Source organism: Patagioenas fasciata, chromosome 1 (assembly GCF_037038585.1).
Source record: "Patagioenas fasciata isolate bPatFas1 chromosome 1, bPatFas1.hap1, whole genome shotgun sequence".
Taxonomy (NCBI): domain Eukaryota; kingdom Metazoa; phylum Chordata; class Aves; order Columbiformes; family Columbidae; genus Patagioenas; species Patagioenas fasciata.
The window spans coordinates 74,448,790-74,464,592 of record NC_092520.1 but is presented as its reverse complement, the minus strand read 5'-3'; the positions used below and the strand labels follow the sequence as shown (position 1 = coordinate 74,464,592).

General features: G+C 37.2%; 1 protein-coding gene across 2 annotated transcripts in view; it reads left to right on the top strand.

Annotated features, from left to right (window-relative positions):
• Nucleotides 1-15,803, top strand: part of CFAP44 (cilia and flagella associated protein 44) — a 44,095-nt gene that overhangs the window by 12,557 nt on the left and 15,735 nt on the right. Inside the window, exons 9-21 of one of the 2 annotated variants that reach the window (XM_071809091.1) lie at nucleotides 800-964; nucleotides 1,606-1,653; nucleotides 2,659-2,758; nucleotides 3,975-4,069; nucleotides 5,704-5,913; nucleotides 6,844-6,954; nucleotides 8,524-8,676; nucleotides 10,491-10,706; nucleotides 11,173-11,318; nucleotides 12,200-12,470; nucleotides 14,386-14,441; nucleotides 14,875-15,037; nucleotides 15,355-15,482. In XM_071809091.1, the coding sequence (XP_071665192.1) occupies nucleotides 800-964; nucleotides 1,606-1,653; nucleotides 2,659-2,758; nucleotides 3,975-4,069; nucleotides 5,704-5,913; nucleotides 6,844-6,954; nucleotides 8,524-8,676; nucleotides 10,491-10,706; nucleotides 11,173-11,318; nucleotides 12,200-12,470; nucleotides 14,386-14,441; nucleotides 14,875-15,037; nucleotides 15,355-15,482 (1,862 nt within the window). Of the gene's footprint in view, nucleotides 1-799; nucleotides 965-1,605; nucleotides 1,654-2,658; nucleotides 2,759-3,974; nucleotides 4,070-5,703; nucleotides 5,914-6,843; nucleotides 6,955-8,523; nucleotides 8,677-10,490; nucleotides 10,707-11,172; nucleotides 11,319-12,199; nucleotides 12,471-14,385; nucleotides 14,442-14,874; nucleotides 15,038-15,351; nucleotides 15,483-15,803 lie in introns of both variants that reach the window. The other variant, XM_065842649.2, reaches the window with a different exon arrangement.

The following is a 15,803-nucleotide window of genomic DNA, read 5'->3' as shown; positions in this document are numbered from 1 at the left end:
TATTAATGTTAAAATGACATAGAAATTAACTAGTATCTTGGAGATACATGTGCTGAAATAGAGGAACAGTTAAAAGAAAAGACATTGGACACCCTGAAGTTAACATATAATTCTATAAATTAAGGTCAAAACAGTTTCCTTATCCATACCACTAGTTTTTGGTCTCACCTGTCACTTAGAAATGATTTTGTAATCTTGTTTGCCTTCTTTTTAAGGGAAGACAAGATGTTTCTTCTGCTGGCATGTGAAAGACCTAGATAATCTACAGATAGTGGAGGGTTTCAAACACCTGATGTTTTTTTTTGTTGGTGGTGTGTTTTATAAAATGATATTATCCTATTAGGAAAACTCACTTGGTTATAAAGGTACCAACTGATGTTTTATCCTTATCCCACAGAGCAGAACAGGAATATGTTAGATCTCCCAGTCTTTCTTCCGTGCTGCCTCAGTACAAACAAGGCTGATATAATTTACTCTCTATAGTTCTGAGGTTGCTTTGTATAGCTCTGCCAGTGCTAGGGATGAATTTAAGCTACTGTTGTTTCAGAATTGGACAACGAAATTTTACATATACTTTGCATTGTACCCAAGTGTATCAGGTAGTAGTTGCTGATTGCCACTATTCTAGGTGATGTTCAAAACAGTGAGGCAGATGTGACAGGTTTCATAGGCTGCCTGTACAATCTGCACTCCACTGGTGTCTTATAATTTTGAATTTCCCTATTAATCACATATGAAAACATAACATGGCCTTATAAAAGCACTTTTTTTTTTTTAAATGCTTCCAATTGCTGTGAAGGTGTGGAACTTTGAGGTAATAGATGCTGCTGATTCTGTGGATGACACAGGGTTACTGGAGGTGGAGCCTATGAATGAACTTCAGATTGGCAAGAATGTCAGCCTGAGTTTCATGTCAAAAATCAATGACAGTGGACAGCCTGGACAGCCTATTTGGTATGCTCAGGTAAGTTACACTCAAGTACATACATCTTGGTGGAGAAACACAGAATGAGGGAGGTGATGTTAAGCAACAGCAGGAGTCAATTACAAATCAATATGTTTCTTTTTTGTAGAATTCCATTTTCTTCTTATTATATATATATCTTATTTTTTATATATATATATATATACACACATAAAAATATGTACATTTTCTTCGTCTTTCAAACATTAGAACAGGCTTCCTAGAGAGGTGCTTGGTGCCCCAAGCCTGTTGGTGTTAAAGAGGCATTTGAACAATGCCCTTGATAAGATACTTTAACTTTTAGTCAGCCCTAAAGTGGTCAGCCAGTTGGACTAGATGATTGTTGTAGGTCCCATCGAACTGAATTATTCCATTCCAATTTTTAGTGTATAGTAGCATGTGAGACTCTGGCTTTCAGAGCCAGAACTGCACAAGAACAGGAGGATGTCAAAAGGTAATGTGCAAGTTCTGTTATCCTGGACTGATGGATAGGACTGATAGGACCACCATCACCACATTTAGTCATTCCAGTTTCACAATTATAATAATTAAGGAAATTTTTAAAAGTCACCTTGGGCAGTTTTTTTTCCAAATTGAGTTTGAAAGTATTCAAGTGACATGTTTTGGTTTTTATTCTTCAGGATGCCAATGGAGCAATGTGGAAGCTGGATTTGACTTTTTCAAATATGGTAAATTTGTTTTCTTTTTCTTTTAATTTCTTCAATTCCTTTGCAATAACTTCCTTTAGCTATACTGGATGCATCTACAATGAAGTTTGTGGTTTATGAAGGTACACAGTTAAAAATTTTAGCATTGAAACAGATTTTTCTTAAAATTTATTTTCATAATGTTATGTATTATAAAGATTGTGCAGGATTAGCAAAAGTAATTTGATTTTGGATTCTTGAAAATTTGGCTGCCAAATCCAAATTACCTTTAAGGGAGTTTTATTCTCATAGACTGGTAATAAAAGTTGCATGGATGCAGGAAATGAGTCTCTAAATGACATAAAAACTAGGAAAAATAAGGAGAAGATGAAATGCACTTCACATTTTTCCTAGTGGTTACTCGTGTTACTGCTGGAGATGTTTTTGATGGAGAAATAGGCGACACGGTTAAAATGGAGACATTTAATTTTTGCTCCCTAACATATTACAGTAAATGGGAACAATCCCTTTGAGTGGAATGAAGTTCTGTGGCAACAGATAAAATCATGTTCCAAGAATTTTATGGTGAAGAAAAGACATACAAAGCATACTATAAAAAGTAGTGTAAAAAATGTATAGCAAGACCTAGAATTCCTTGGATAATGAAAGTATTTCCCAGGCAGCATAAGCCCTAGGCTTGAGAGCATTTTCTTTGCCTTCAGAGCAATAGCTCTTCGTTAAAAATACCAATTCCAAGCCTGAAACCACTTAATGAAAGGCATTCCTCTTTATTTTCACATAGAAAATGATGATATTTTAAATGAACTTAATCTTTCTACACTAATTTTGCTCAAGATCTTCTTATGAACATTTAAATTTAAAAAAAGGGAGTGAATTGCTTATAGGTACCTTATACATGCCAAATTTTGTTCACACAAACAGCACCCGTCTATATCTTTGAGATTGACTGTAGGTATGGCTGGTAATACCTCGTAAGTGCAGCTCCAGAATGTAGCAGAATTTCTTTTCTTCTGTTTTGCACTGCAGACCCGTGATCCAGAGTGCTTGTGCACCTTTCACTCTGGAAGAATTGAAGCCATAAGTGTCTCTCCCATTACGTACCTCCTGGCCACCACTGCTCTTGACCGTAAATACACTATTCCTTTCCTCTCATACCACTGTGACTGTTATTTTTGAAGAGTAATGATACTTGATTTGGAACTATTCCATTTTGAACTGAAGTTGTGCGTTTGCACTTTGGAAAAGTCAAAAGTCACTTTATAGCCAATTGTTATTTCAGGGCTCAGTACTTTAATAATCAAGACAAATCATTAATGTTTTGAAATAATGCAGTATGGCTGCTTCATCTTAAAAGCCTGGGATTTAAAATAAATAAGTCTTTAAAGGGAAGCTTTGTAAATTCTCTTCATTCTGAAGGAACTGGCTGAAAAGATGAGGCATTTGTTTTGAATAACAGCGCTTGTATTCCAGACTCTAATAGTGTAGGGATTTTTGTTTTGTAAGGGATTACATACATCTCTAGCATTGTGTAAGTCACTGTGAATATTAATATTTGTGGCTTTCTTAGAAAATACAATAGCTATCATGCTCCCAACAACAGTTAACACGAAATAAACATATTTATTTAACTTATATAAATATTGCCATTTAAGTCTCTCACAGTTAGCTGTATCATGCTTTGAACCAAGTACCACTGGCCAAAACATTCACAATGTCATATGAACTTCTCAGAAAATTCTACAAGGTTTTTAACTCAATTCTTGTCAGCAGTATCTTGTCATTTGTCTGTGTTATACAATGTGCATGCTCTTCTAGCCTGAAGACAAACTCCTACCAGTTGAGCAAATGACAGGATATTTGCCAGCTGGAATGGAATTTTATGCAGACCAATATGTATGTCTATGAATCTGTTAATTTAGTCTCTGTGAAACTGGCTTTTCTTTGGACAATCTCCCGTTTTCATACATTTAAAATTTTCCTCCCTAGGCTAGTAGCGTGTCATTTTTTCCTATGTTGTCAGTACAGATTTTCTTTACAGTATGCCAAAGTTCTGTGATTACTTGAAAATTACACATGGTGGTCAGCATGCTGCTTATTACAACCCTCAGCCCTGACAACTCTTGGGAACATTTCAGTTGAAGAGTGAAGAAAACTTATGTTTTGTTCATGAGCACCATGCTAGCTGTGGTACTCTGTAACCATCAGGCATGTCTTTCCAGATAGGTATTTGATACTCAAAGAGAAAAACTAGTAACTTTCTCTCCAGCTTTAAATAAATTCTCCATAAATCTTAAAATGTGACATTGCAAGAAATCAATTCTTACTGTCTCCTCTCCACACAGGATCAGTGCGTATCTATGATTTCATCAGCAACAGGCAACTGAGTGAAATGAAGTTTAAACAGGGAGGAACATCACTGATGTGGGCACCTCGTATTGTGAGTTTTTGTTAGTGTGTTACCAAAAATTCATAAGGGGCCTATGAGCCTGCCAACATCAAGTAAGTTGATCACAGTACTAGAGCTTAAACAAGTTGCTGTTAGGCCGTGGTGGAATTTACTGTAGTAGAATATATATGTAAGTTCGTGGAGTGGCATGCATGTGTGTAGTATGTTTACAGTTTGACTTTACTGTGGATTATCAGGTATCCTACTTTGTGTCTTCCTGAGATTTTAAAATCGCATCTGTGTGCGCTCCCAGGAAGTAGTTTATAGACTAAAACAGCTTCTATTTGACCCACACAGACTAATTGACAATTAACACGAGTTAGTTAACACATTTTGAAATGTCAACTCAGACAATCTACAAACATTTGGAGACAAATAATAAAAAACTGTTGCCAGAACTGATCATTTGTAGAGTGTGGAGTCTATCACTTTTAGACATATTTGCTAATTTTAATTAAAATAGTGTTTAGTTATGTTCTTGAGGAGACACAGCAAGCCTGGTGGGTTAATTATAAGCAAATTTATGGACGAAAGTGTTTGAATTTTCAAGGAGAGGGTAAAACTGGGACACTGCTCTTAGAACTATAATTCTGGCCATGCAGACTTTCAGGGATGCTGTTAGGTGATGACCTATACATGCAAGAGGTAAGCTGACTGCCACAACAAATGGTACAGCATTACAAAACTGATTCAGTTCAGTTTCACAAAAGTTGTTACGAAACACAGTCTGAAAAAATCAAGGGTCTTAGTCTATCTAGCTGCATTTAAACCCCCAATGGATACTTACACATAGCTTAAAGTGATCAAAGGTTTTTGAAAATCTGTGCTCACAGAGCTCATGTATTCATCCATGTCTCTTCACATAGCAATTCTCCTTCTGGTCTTATTTCTGATGTGCATTAATGTTGATCTGTGTCATGTCTGGAGCTGGTTCAACTTGTAAATCACTTCAAGACACCACCATGTGTGGCTAATAACAGTTAAATCTGCAGGTCCAGCTAGATCCAGCTAAAACATGGGCCTGTTTCTGCTAATGCTCTCACAATTAAAACCTATCTATGTTGTTGGCAACTGGTTTACCTACAGGGCCTGTGATAAAGGCTCCATAGCCTCCTCTTTCCATCTCATGTCCCTGTTAACAACTGTACTTCACATGGAGTCAGTCAGATCCAAGTCTGTGCCCTCGCCTCTTCAAAAATCATACTGACATTTGATGCCAAATATTGTATTTAGAAAAATATAATAATTCCTGTTTTGAGTTCCAACTCTTCTCCTTAAGAAGAAGCTATTGATATATTTGTATATCAGTGCGAATTACCTCTTCCTCAGACATTACAACCACATCCTCATTAGCATTCCCAGTCTCAATGGCATGTTAGCAATTAAAAAAACTCCAACAAAACCCCAACAATCCAAACAAAAAAATAACCCCCCATCCTCCCACTCCCTTTACGATAGCATATTAGAGAGAATAAACAGCATTTCCCATGTATGAAGCATTCTTTGTGCTTTAGCAACACTTCCATGTAAGTTAAGTTACAGGTTAACACCAGAGCATGTGCTATACCGATTCTTACTCAGAGCTCTCAGATGTGATTTTTTTTTCCTTATTCTTCCACTGAAAGGTAAATCCTAAAGGAGGTCTGATTGCTGTAGGGTTTGAAGATGGTGTTGTCCGCATAATTGAAGTTTATGATCCCAAGGGACTGCCTATTTATGCAGGAATGTCCAATAGAGATAATGCGGATATAAATCTCAAACAAGCTTTCAAACCTCATTCTACTGCAGTTACAGCCTTGGCATATGAACAAAATGGAGAAATGCTTGCCACAGGGGTACGTATCACTTCTTTTGGTTTTGTTTATTAAACCACAAAGACAGAGATTATTTAAAGAGATGAGGTAAAGGTTGTTTATTGACAACACAGTTATACTTCTGTTACTGCTGTTGATCGCTTCTTGTAGTTCTTCGCAGTGCCAAGGGAAGAGAAGGATCTGTTTGCACTCACATTTGTTTTCTGAAGGAAAGCACCTGTGCAATTCATACAATTCATTTTGTGAACTACTGGACTGTTTAGTGCAAATACTGTAATCCCTTTTGCAGATGGATTTGGTTCATTTTGGAATTAGTTTAGTAGTATATTGAAATTAGTAAAAGCAAGTCCATTCATATACCACCTGGGCAGCTCTCCAGCTGCTACCCAGCACTGCCTTACAACAGGATCAACCAGTTGGTTTGTCAGTGTTCCTGCTAGTCTTTGAGATGATTTCCAGTCAATGTGGTCTCTCTTTGTACATGCTGGCCTTCAGCCATGGTCAGTGCATTTGCAGTTACATGTTCCTTGAGCTGAATCACCATGCATTTCACTTAATGTAGGATTTCAGCCCTTGTGCACCAGTTCTAGATTTTCTTGTTATCTGGGGAAATAAGCCTGTGCTAGCTTATATGAATGAAACGGGCTGAGCTTTAAAGGAGTTCCTGGGGCAATGGACAGAAAGCACATGGCTGGGGATACCAGGTGAGGCCCATCAGGACAATTAAGGGCTGTGTGCACCCTCAGGGCCCTGGAGTAAGGTGGGCAGGGTTTTTATTTCCTCCCTGTAATCATCATGGAAATCCAATTCTAAGTTTCAAGGCACTTTTAAGTCCCTCTGTTGAGCCACAAAACATTTGAAGTATGTATTTATGTCTCAAAGTACTTATAGTCTTTCTAAGTTTTCATCAGCTTTGCTTTGATTCAGTAATGATTTTTTTTTTCTTCTCAGAGTAAAGACAAAACAGTTTTCTTTTTTGCCGTTGAAGATAAATATGAGCCAATTGGATTCATCTGTGTCCCTGGGCCTGTGCAGGCATTACAGTGGTCTCCACCTTCTCATGTGAGCAATGCATGTTTATTTTCTTTCCTTCCCTACAGTGTTAAATGTAATTTTGAAAAGAAATTCCAATGAAAATTGATGAAGATTTGTGACCCTAGAGAATGGCAGGTTCTGTGTAGCTGTATCTCCAGTTCAGTCACTTTGATGTGTTTTGGACTTAAATAGCAGAAACATATGCAAACCACACAATTTTGCTCAGCTTTTTGAGTTCTTGCCTTGAAGAAACAAGCTATTTGACTGTGATTGCCTGTGCCTCTTGCCCATATTAAAACAGGCTTTTGCAAACCTTTCAGACCACATGAGGAAAGCTTTTGGGTGCTTCTTGGAGTTCGCAATCTGTGTTTGAAGTGTGTCAGTGGCATATTCAAATAGATTCTTGCTAATATTTCAGAAGTTTTATAAGGTTACAGTAAAATCTGAAATTTTAGTTGGTCCGGTATTCTCATTTAGAAGGGAGATTGTTCATCATATTTTGATGCTGACAAAGTGGCCTGCAAGATATGTTATACTAGTGCACAGTGGCAAAGTATAGCTATTATTGCTTATTCATGGGAACTGATGAAAACTGTGTTGGCAAAAGAACTCTTGCTGCTATGAACTTTATCTTACTGCAGAAATGACAGATTTTGATCTGAGAGTTGCATTTTGAGTTATTTCCTTGAGGACAAGGTAGTCCTACTTACTAAAAAAGCACCCATCCTATCTTTGATATCTTAAGTTCCCTCTCAGTAATTTTATCTACTGGTATCAGGTCTCTACTGCTAGATATGAACACTTAGTACACACATCCAAGTGTTATGCTACTTTTTTTCTCTTTAAAAGAAATACCTTGGTCATTAAATACTATCCATTTAATGAATGTATTTGTAAGGCTGAGGTTTTAGAGACATAAGAACCATATCATTTCTAGTTAAGGTTTCCATAGCAACTCTAATTTGGTCCCTTTGCACATTTTTAGTGGTGCGCCAGATAAAATAAGCCCCTCTCTATTCCCCAGATCACTTGAAAAATTGAAACTAAATACAAATGTGCCTTTTAAAATCTCAAAACACTAAATAATTATTACCTTTACCTCACCTATTCTTCCGAACTTTGCATTTTTAAAGAGCTGGCAGGTAGCAGCAGACCAAACTCAAAGCTAAACAGCATTTGGCAAGATTCCAAGTCCAATCTTGAGGATATAAGGGGTTTATTAGTATAAAAAATTACAAACTTTCAAGAAATTATCAAAACTAAACCTCAGCTCCTAACTTTTGGATCAGATCGATCCTTTAATTTAACAAAACTCCCAAAATACCATCATACTGCTTCCAAGCTAGACAGTGTCAGAATGTCTGTTTTAAATATGGCAAGGATTTCTTCAGTTCTTTAGCTTTAGATACACAATATAAAATAAACTTGCTGATTTCTGATGTCCATTTAAAAGTGTCCATTTAAATAAAAGAACAGTTAGAGTTAATGCTTCCTGGCTGGAGACTGGCCTGTGGGTCTTGTGCCTAACTCTTTCCCACTTTTCTCAATTCCATGCATACATCTGTCCTGTACTTGTATTTTTTTGTTTTTGTACAGGTGAACAGCATGTTGCTCATCCTGTGTGAGAATGGCTTTGTTCTCGAAGTTTCTGCCCCTATCCCTGAAGAACACGATACATCATCCACATATCACATAAAAAACCTGCCAACGAAGTACTTCCATTTCTATAGTATTAAATCCCGAATCAAGGTAAAGAGCTCTCTTCTGGAGAAACTTTATGTTTTTCATGTCCCAGAGGACAAAACTACCCAAAAAGGTTTCTAGTCCTTGTATTGCATCATAGGAATTTTGCTAAGCTTTTTGAAGGGAAAGGCCAGGTAAAAAACATTTGCGTCTGAATTTCAACATTCGAAATTACAAGTTATTGGGATTTTTAAATTCAAATAAAATCTACATCACACTGAAAGCATGATGTGCATTTTGATTAGTTTTAAAAGATAGCATTAGTGAAAGGGAAAGGTAGTATAGCATGTTAGTTCTTCAAATATTTTCATGCATGTTTCTTGCGGTTGATGTTAGCCCTGTAGGAAATCCCTTTGAATAGTCATAATACACCTATGTGACCACTTTGAGGCAAACATGAAAGATCTTTTTTTTTCAATAGTTATATATTTCTGATTTTTTTAATGTTGTAACAACTTAGAAGACATGTTATTTATTTTTGAATGAGAACTAGCATTTTATAAGATATTTGGGGCCAAAGGAAATGAGTTATGCCAGCTCTCGGCTACTGTTAATTTTGTGAAATTAAAAAGCAAGCTGATGTTAGGCTCAGAAGCAGAGCTCCAGTGAGCAGACTCTCAGTCCCATGTTCAATCTGCCACAATCTGACAGTCTCTCTGATTCTATTCTTAAGCTGTGATTTCTCTGCTTTGTCTATTAACTGCTCCTGTCTTCTGAGTGGTGCATTATTGAATGTCAGGCAAAGCCTCATTTCTTGGTGAAATTAGGAGAAAGTCAGCATTCAGGAGAAAGATTTCTTGGTGATTTTCTCACAGGAAGAACCACAGGAATGATCACAAAGCTAGCATACGTATGTAAATAAAGATTGAGAGAACGTGTGTGGATTTTTTTTCCTTTTTTTTTTTTTTTTGTCAAAAGAGAAGAATATTGTTGGGAGACACTATCAATCTTTAAAAATAAAAAAGTATTCTACAGAGAGCAAAAATATTAATTGCTATATTTTTTTCCTTTAGGAATAGACCAATAATTAATAATTTGCAACAAGGATGTTTTAGATAAGATGTAATGACAGATTTCTAACAGTAAGGGTGGTGAAGCACTGAAATATTTTGCGTAGGCTGCAGAGTCCCCATAGCAGATTTTAAAGGGTAGGTCAGACAAACATCAGCCAATAGTGTATAAAGTTTAGCTGATTCTGCTTTTAGGCAAAAGAATGCTCTTTTGAGGTCTTCTCCAGACCTTTCTCTATGATTTGCTGTCTAATGTCTTCTTAGGAAGATCCTGTTTTAGAGAATTTTTGATACCTGTTTATGCTAAAATAGGCTTGATTGGAAAGGGGATTTTAAAGGTTTTCTAAATCTACAAACGTCTTCCCTTCGTTGTCCGGAAGAGGTAAAGTCCATTACAGCTTCTCTTTTTACTCTACATCAATGTTGTATTGTAACTCAGGAATCTGAGTTCAGTTTTCCACTGCTTTTCTTTCTCCTTGGCAGGCAGAGGACAGGGTTTAGGAATTCTGCAGTACTAGTATGCTAATAGTGGTTAATTCGGGGAATAATATCTCTGAGGAAATGCTGAAGTCTGTTTCTAATGCAGCATGGTTTCTGTTTCAAAGAACCTTGAGTTAAAGTACTTTGGAGGAGAGAAATGAGGGCATTTCCACTGGAGACTCTCATGAAGTCTCTTTGATCTCTGCTTAATTGAAGGATACTCTGTATATGTAATGCCAGGACCACCTTGGATTTAATTTATGAGACTCTTTCAGTCAGTAATGCATGGAGTGGTTTCATGCCTCCATGTTTCTCTTCTGGTTGTAATAGCTGGAAGAAGAGATTGTACTGAGAGAGAAAAAAAAGCAGGAGAAGGAGAAAGCAAAGCTTGAATGGATAATGCAGCAACAGGCAATGGGAAAAGAGATAGAAGAACCTGAAGAGGAACCTGAAGAAGAGCCTTTGCCACCTCTCTACATACCAGAGGAGCCCAGTCCCATCCTCTGTGGGTTTTACTCAGCACCAGGAAGATTTTGGCTTTCCTTGGTAAATCAATTTTTATTTTATATTGATGAGACTGCAAGATGTGGCAACCTTCCCTGCACATATGGGTGCCTTTGAAAACTGATGATTTGAAACATGTTATCTCTAGGACATGGAATCCCCTTCATAATTGTGAGATAAATCAGTAGTGTCACTCCAATTCAGATGGTTCAGTGAATTTCCAATAGGTACACTTCTTGGCGATGCCTGAATGGGCACAAAGAATAAGCTGTTCCCTCACAAGCAGAAGATAGAATCTTAACATATTGGTACAATGGCTTGTAGTGCCAGTGATTATGATAGATTTTTCTCTGTGGGTAAATAGGATCTCTAGATGTTTGGAAGTGACCTTTTCTAACCTAGAATAGATCCTTAATAAAGGAAGAATAATTCTGAAAATTTAATTTACCTGGCCAGCTGCTTCAGTGTTCTTTTGTTACCGTTTCTTTCCGGTTCTTCTCCTCTTCAGGGTGGATATGATTCAGGGTTCCTCTATCATTGCGAATTCTCCTCAAATGATCCCCAAGAAGACCCTGAAAACAGGCAAGATGAACCCTTTGAAGTGATTCCTATTGAGGGCACAGACAACAATCCCATCCACCGAATCTCCTTCTGGTAAAGCGTTGTAGTGCAAGAGTTAGCTTCATGATAAAGCATGACGAAATCAAACTTGGAAGGGAGGGGGGTACACTGCTTTGTCCCTTTTAGTTGTGGGTCAGCTGTGATATACAGGAACTCTCTCTGTTTTTCCTGGCACTGAGTTTCACTTAAAATTCCCAATGGACAAAGTTGGGTACTGTGTCTGACAGAATAATTGTAAAAGCCCTTCAAATATGAAAATGTCTGATTTCTAATTAAGTACTGATTTGGACTCAAACATTCTAGATGGTAGATCTCCGGGAGACTCATTAGAAGTCTCTGCAAATTGTGATCATCAGAACAGCAGTTCTTCTTGGTAGTTAGCAAAGAGAGGCCACAGATAGCCCTCAAGGTGAACATGGAGGGGTCAGTCCATCCCTCTTGTGCAAAGAATACAGGACATTCTGTGAACTGTACAATGAAAAGGGTAAACTGTTTTCAGACTCCCAGAATCAGGTTCCCTGTAAGGCTAGGCACGATCTGCATCTGAAGAAGCAGATTTAGTTCAGGCTTTAGTCTGCAGCTGACTGCATTCACTACCATCTGTACCATATGGAGAGCAGGGAGGGAAAGCTGTTTTTCTACATTTGAGTTTGGTATTTGCCACCCTGCACAACTCAGGCTGAGACTCGTTCCATGATACCCAGCAAGTGCTGGAACATTCCTGAGCAGCCAGTTAGCTGGAAAAAAGTTGGTAGTAGTATCACACATACTTTAAATGGTTCAAATACTTCACTCCCATCTTATAAACTTGTGAAGGCTACCTTTATTAGCTCTTCTAAAGAAGTATCACATTTTGAGCTGTGGCCTTACTCATTACAAGTTGCCTGTTACTACTGTTTCTTGTTGCTTGACAGTACCAGCAGACTACTGATGTTCTGTGGGATGCAGAATGGTGCACTGCGTGTTTATCCTCTCCAAGAAAAAGAGGTCTCAGTGGATACCCTGAAGGAATACTGGTCCTTCAATATACATGATAATGATTATGGCCAGATCCAGGGGATCTGTTCTAGTTATGATGATAGGTTTCTGATTACCTGTGGTGGAGATGGAAACATTTTTACTTTCGACATCTTGTCTCCAGAGGATGTTCACAAAGAGCTAAAGGCCAAAATCCCCTCTCCTCGGGTAAGTCGCTATTGTCTTTCACTGAATTAGGCCTATTTACAATGAAACTACTGCAGGTGGGAAAAATCCTGTTCAAATACTGGGCATCATAGATCTTTCATAGCAAAAACTGAGGTTTCCCAAAGAATTTGAAAGAAGAGCTCTTGTGAAATGTTCCCAAACAGGTGCTGTGACTGCATTTTTCCTTCTGAATGTTTTGTGTGTTTCTTCAAATAAGCATATTATGTGTTGTTCATATGTAATATTCTGCTAGTTTTTTCCCACTCAAGGGTGTAATCATGCACATTCCTAGAATGAAAGAACCACAAGGATTTGTCATACTTAATTACCTGTCTTGGATTTAATTCCAGTAAAGTATGATTCTACTCTGGATGTGGCTTCTAGAAATAATGCTAGATAATGTAAAATGTGTAGTTTCTCAGTGCATCTAGTATCTTTCATATACAATTCACAAGTTGGCTTTTTAAAAAATTTGCAAAAGAGCACAGAATGATGCTGACCCTGTTGCTCTTTCACTCTTGGACAGCATTAGCAGTGAAGATTTTACTGGTGTCATGTAATCACTGCAGAGCTCATCACCTTTAGCATGTTTGAACAGATGACACTAGAACTGGAACAGTTCTACTGATAATACACAAGAAGAGAGAGGTGTAAAGTCCCCCACTAGAAATGTTCAGAATTCATTGAATTGATCAAAATTAAACACATTTTAAAAATATCTTGAGTGCCTGAATGAAACAAATGTAACTTCAAAGAAGCAGTGAGACCTGTTGAGTAAAGAAGTGCTATCATGCACAATAAATTTTGGAGCACATACATGTTCAGTACAGTTTAAAAATCTTGAAAGTATTAATATAAAACAAATTTAACTTCTAAATATTAGTTGGTAACTACATTTTGAAAGATGCTTGACAAGGGAGGGGGAGGAAATTATGATTTTGGTCATTTAGTTAAATTGTTCACAGCTAGTTGGAATTCTTTACCAGTATCACAAGAATATATAGCATGTAGAACAGGCACAAAATTATTTTCTTAAACTATGTGAATGATTGGAAGCTGAGATATCAGAGCCTTGCCAGCTCCAGTATTACAAGTAGCGATTAATATACAATTATAAAGTATACATATAAAGCTTTATAATTTTTAGTATGTAAGTAGGTCTATGTAAAGATCTTTATGGTCCATTTCTATTGTTCAGGCTAGCAATACTGCTTAATGACCATCCTAATAGAGTTTTTCCCTTATCAAAGTCTATCTTCATTAAGTATCTATTCTAGTTTTAAGTCATGTGGAAGATTTTAAAAATTCCATCTTCATTAAACTTAATGGGATTCTTAGAGAATCAAATACAAATCCTCTGAAACTAATTGAGTTAAATTACAGATCAATTTAGTACAACTGTATTCCCTGTAAGATGATAGGCCCCTCTCTTTTTTTAGAGCATGACTGCCTAGGGAAATGAGGCCTGTGTGACTGCAGTGTCCATCCATCAGTGATTTCACAGCTAATAATTGTGAACCCATTATGCAGTCAGCAGAAGCAAACTAGATGAATTACACATGTAACTTGGAATTAGCCCAGGATATGTTGTCTCTTGTCAACCTGGCAGTGAGGGGAGACAAGAGAATTGGATTTGGGACAGAGTGAAATTAGGACAAGCAGTGATGTAATGGTTAATGTTGATTGGGAGGATATAGGATTTGTTTTCTCTGTACACCAACTTAGTTGCCTTTTTTTTTTTTTTCTTGAAACATTAAAACCTGGTATTTAGGGCCTGTATAGTAGTATCGATTATGAAGGTTTCTTTTGGTTTTGTGAGAAGAAATGGGAGCTATGTCCTAATGTTTGTAAAAGCTACCTTGTCGGTTGAAACTATTATTGCTTGTTTAAAGGCAAGACTATATTTTTATTCCAGAGTGGTCTTGAGAAGGAAAAGGCTGCTGAGGACATTGAGGATCCCAATGCTGACAAGTAAGACATGCTTGGATAATGATGAAAGAGATTTTCAAGTGTTGGTAGCTCTTTTCTTCAGACCGCATATTTCTTTTTGCCTCCTAAGAGCAAGGAGAAGTTGATCACCCTGAATTTGGGTAATTTCCTTGTTACACACAGACTTTTTTCAGCCTTTCCCTCCGTTTCATGTACTTTTCTGTGGTAGTAACTCAAATATGGTACTCCAAGACTTAGCTAACATCCAACTACAGAGACAGCACAAGGTCAAGGTCAAAACGCCATGATAATAGGATTGTACAAATAGAGAATATTTCTAAGTTATGTTCAGAGCCATTGAATTCACTGGGAGTTTAAGGCTGTCAAGGAAGTTTATTAATAAAAGTTTATGCAAACTGTAACCTTTCCTCTCTTCCATTGAGCTAATACCATTTCCTTGTTCATGTGTTTTCAGCATTGAGGAAGTCAAACAGAAAAAGGAGCATGAACGGATAATGAAGGAAGCTGAAGAAAAAAAAAGAAAGAAAAGAGAGGAGTTAAATGCACTGAGGCAAAAGTTTCTTCTTCTTCTTCAAAAGAATCAGGAGTTGCCCAAGCACATGCAGCTACACAGAGAGGTACATCTGTTTTTTATAAGGATAATTTACCTTTAGAGGCACCTTTTTCTAAAATGTTGCTACTCAGCATGTTGAGGCTAAAGAGGTCCAGCTCAGTGGATCAAGGTAGTTCTGGGACTTCTGAGTCACAGCTGATTATTTATGCAATTTAAGAAGCATGTGAGAAAAATGTGGTTCTCTGTGGAGATCTGAATAGCTGCTGAAATAAAGAATTGTGTAGATGTGCATGGAACTCTGGCACCCAGGCAAAAATAATTATCACCAAAATCTAGTAGCCAAGCTAATGTGATGCAGGGTTTTCTGTCTTTCTGCAGCAGTACGAGATAGACCATAGGTTCTTTGAGGAGCTGGATAGGCAGACAGCACAGAGAAAGCAGTTAGTGGAAAAAGAGCTGGCTTGGGAGCATGAAAAATACTCAATTGGACTGCAGAAACTACAGAATCAGTAAGTACCACTTTTCTTCTTCTTCTCCCTCTGACCTACCATGTGCCTTATTTACGAAGTTGTACCTTCCACAAAGAAAAAGAATGTGGTTGGGTCTTTTTTTTGGTTTGTTTGTGGTTTTTTGTTTGTTTGTTTGTTTTGTGGGTTTTTTTTCCCCCTCATATAATCAGTATTTATTCTGTTATGATTCTGTTCTTATTTTACTGGGAAAATACACAAGAGTATTTTGATGTTTAGGTGTATTGATGTTTAGGTGTATTTCTTTTGAATCTTTGGTAAAAATTAAAATACGCAAATCAAAGAAGTAACATCATTCTGATT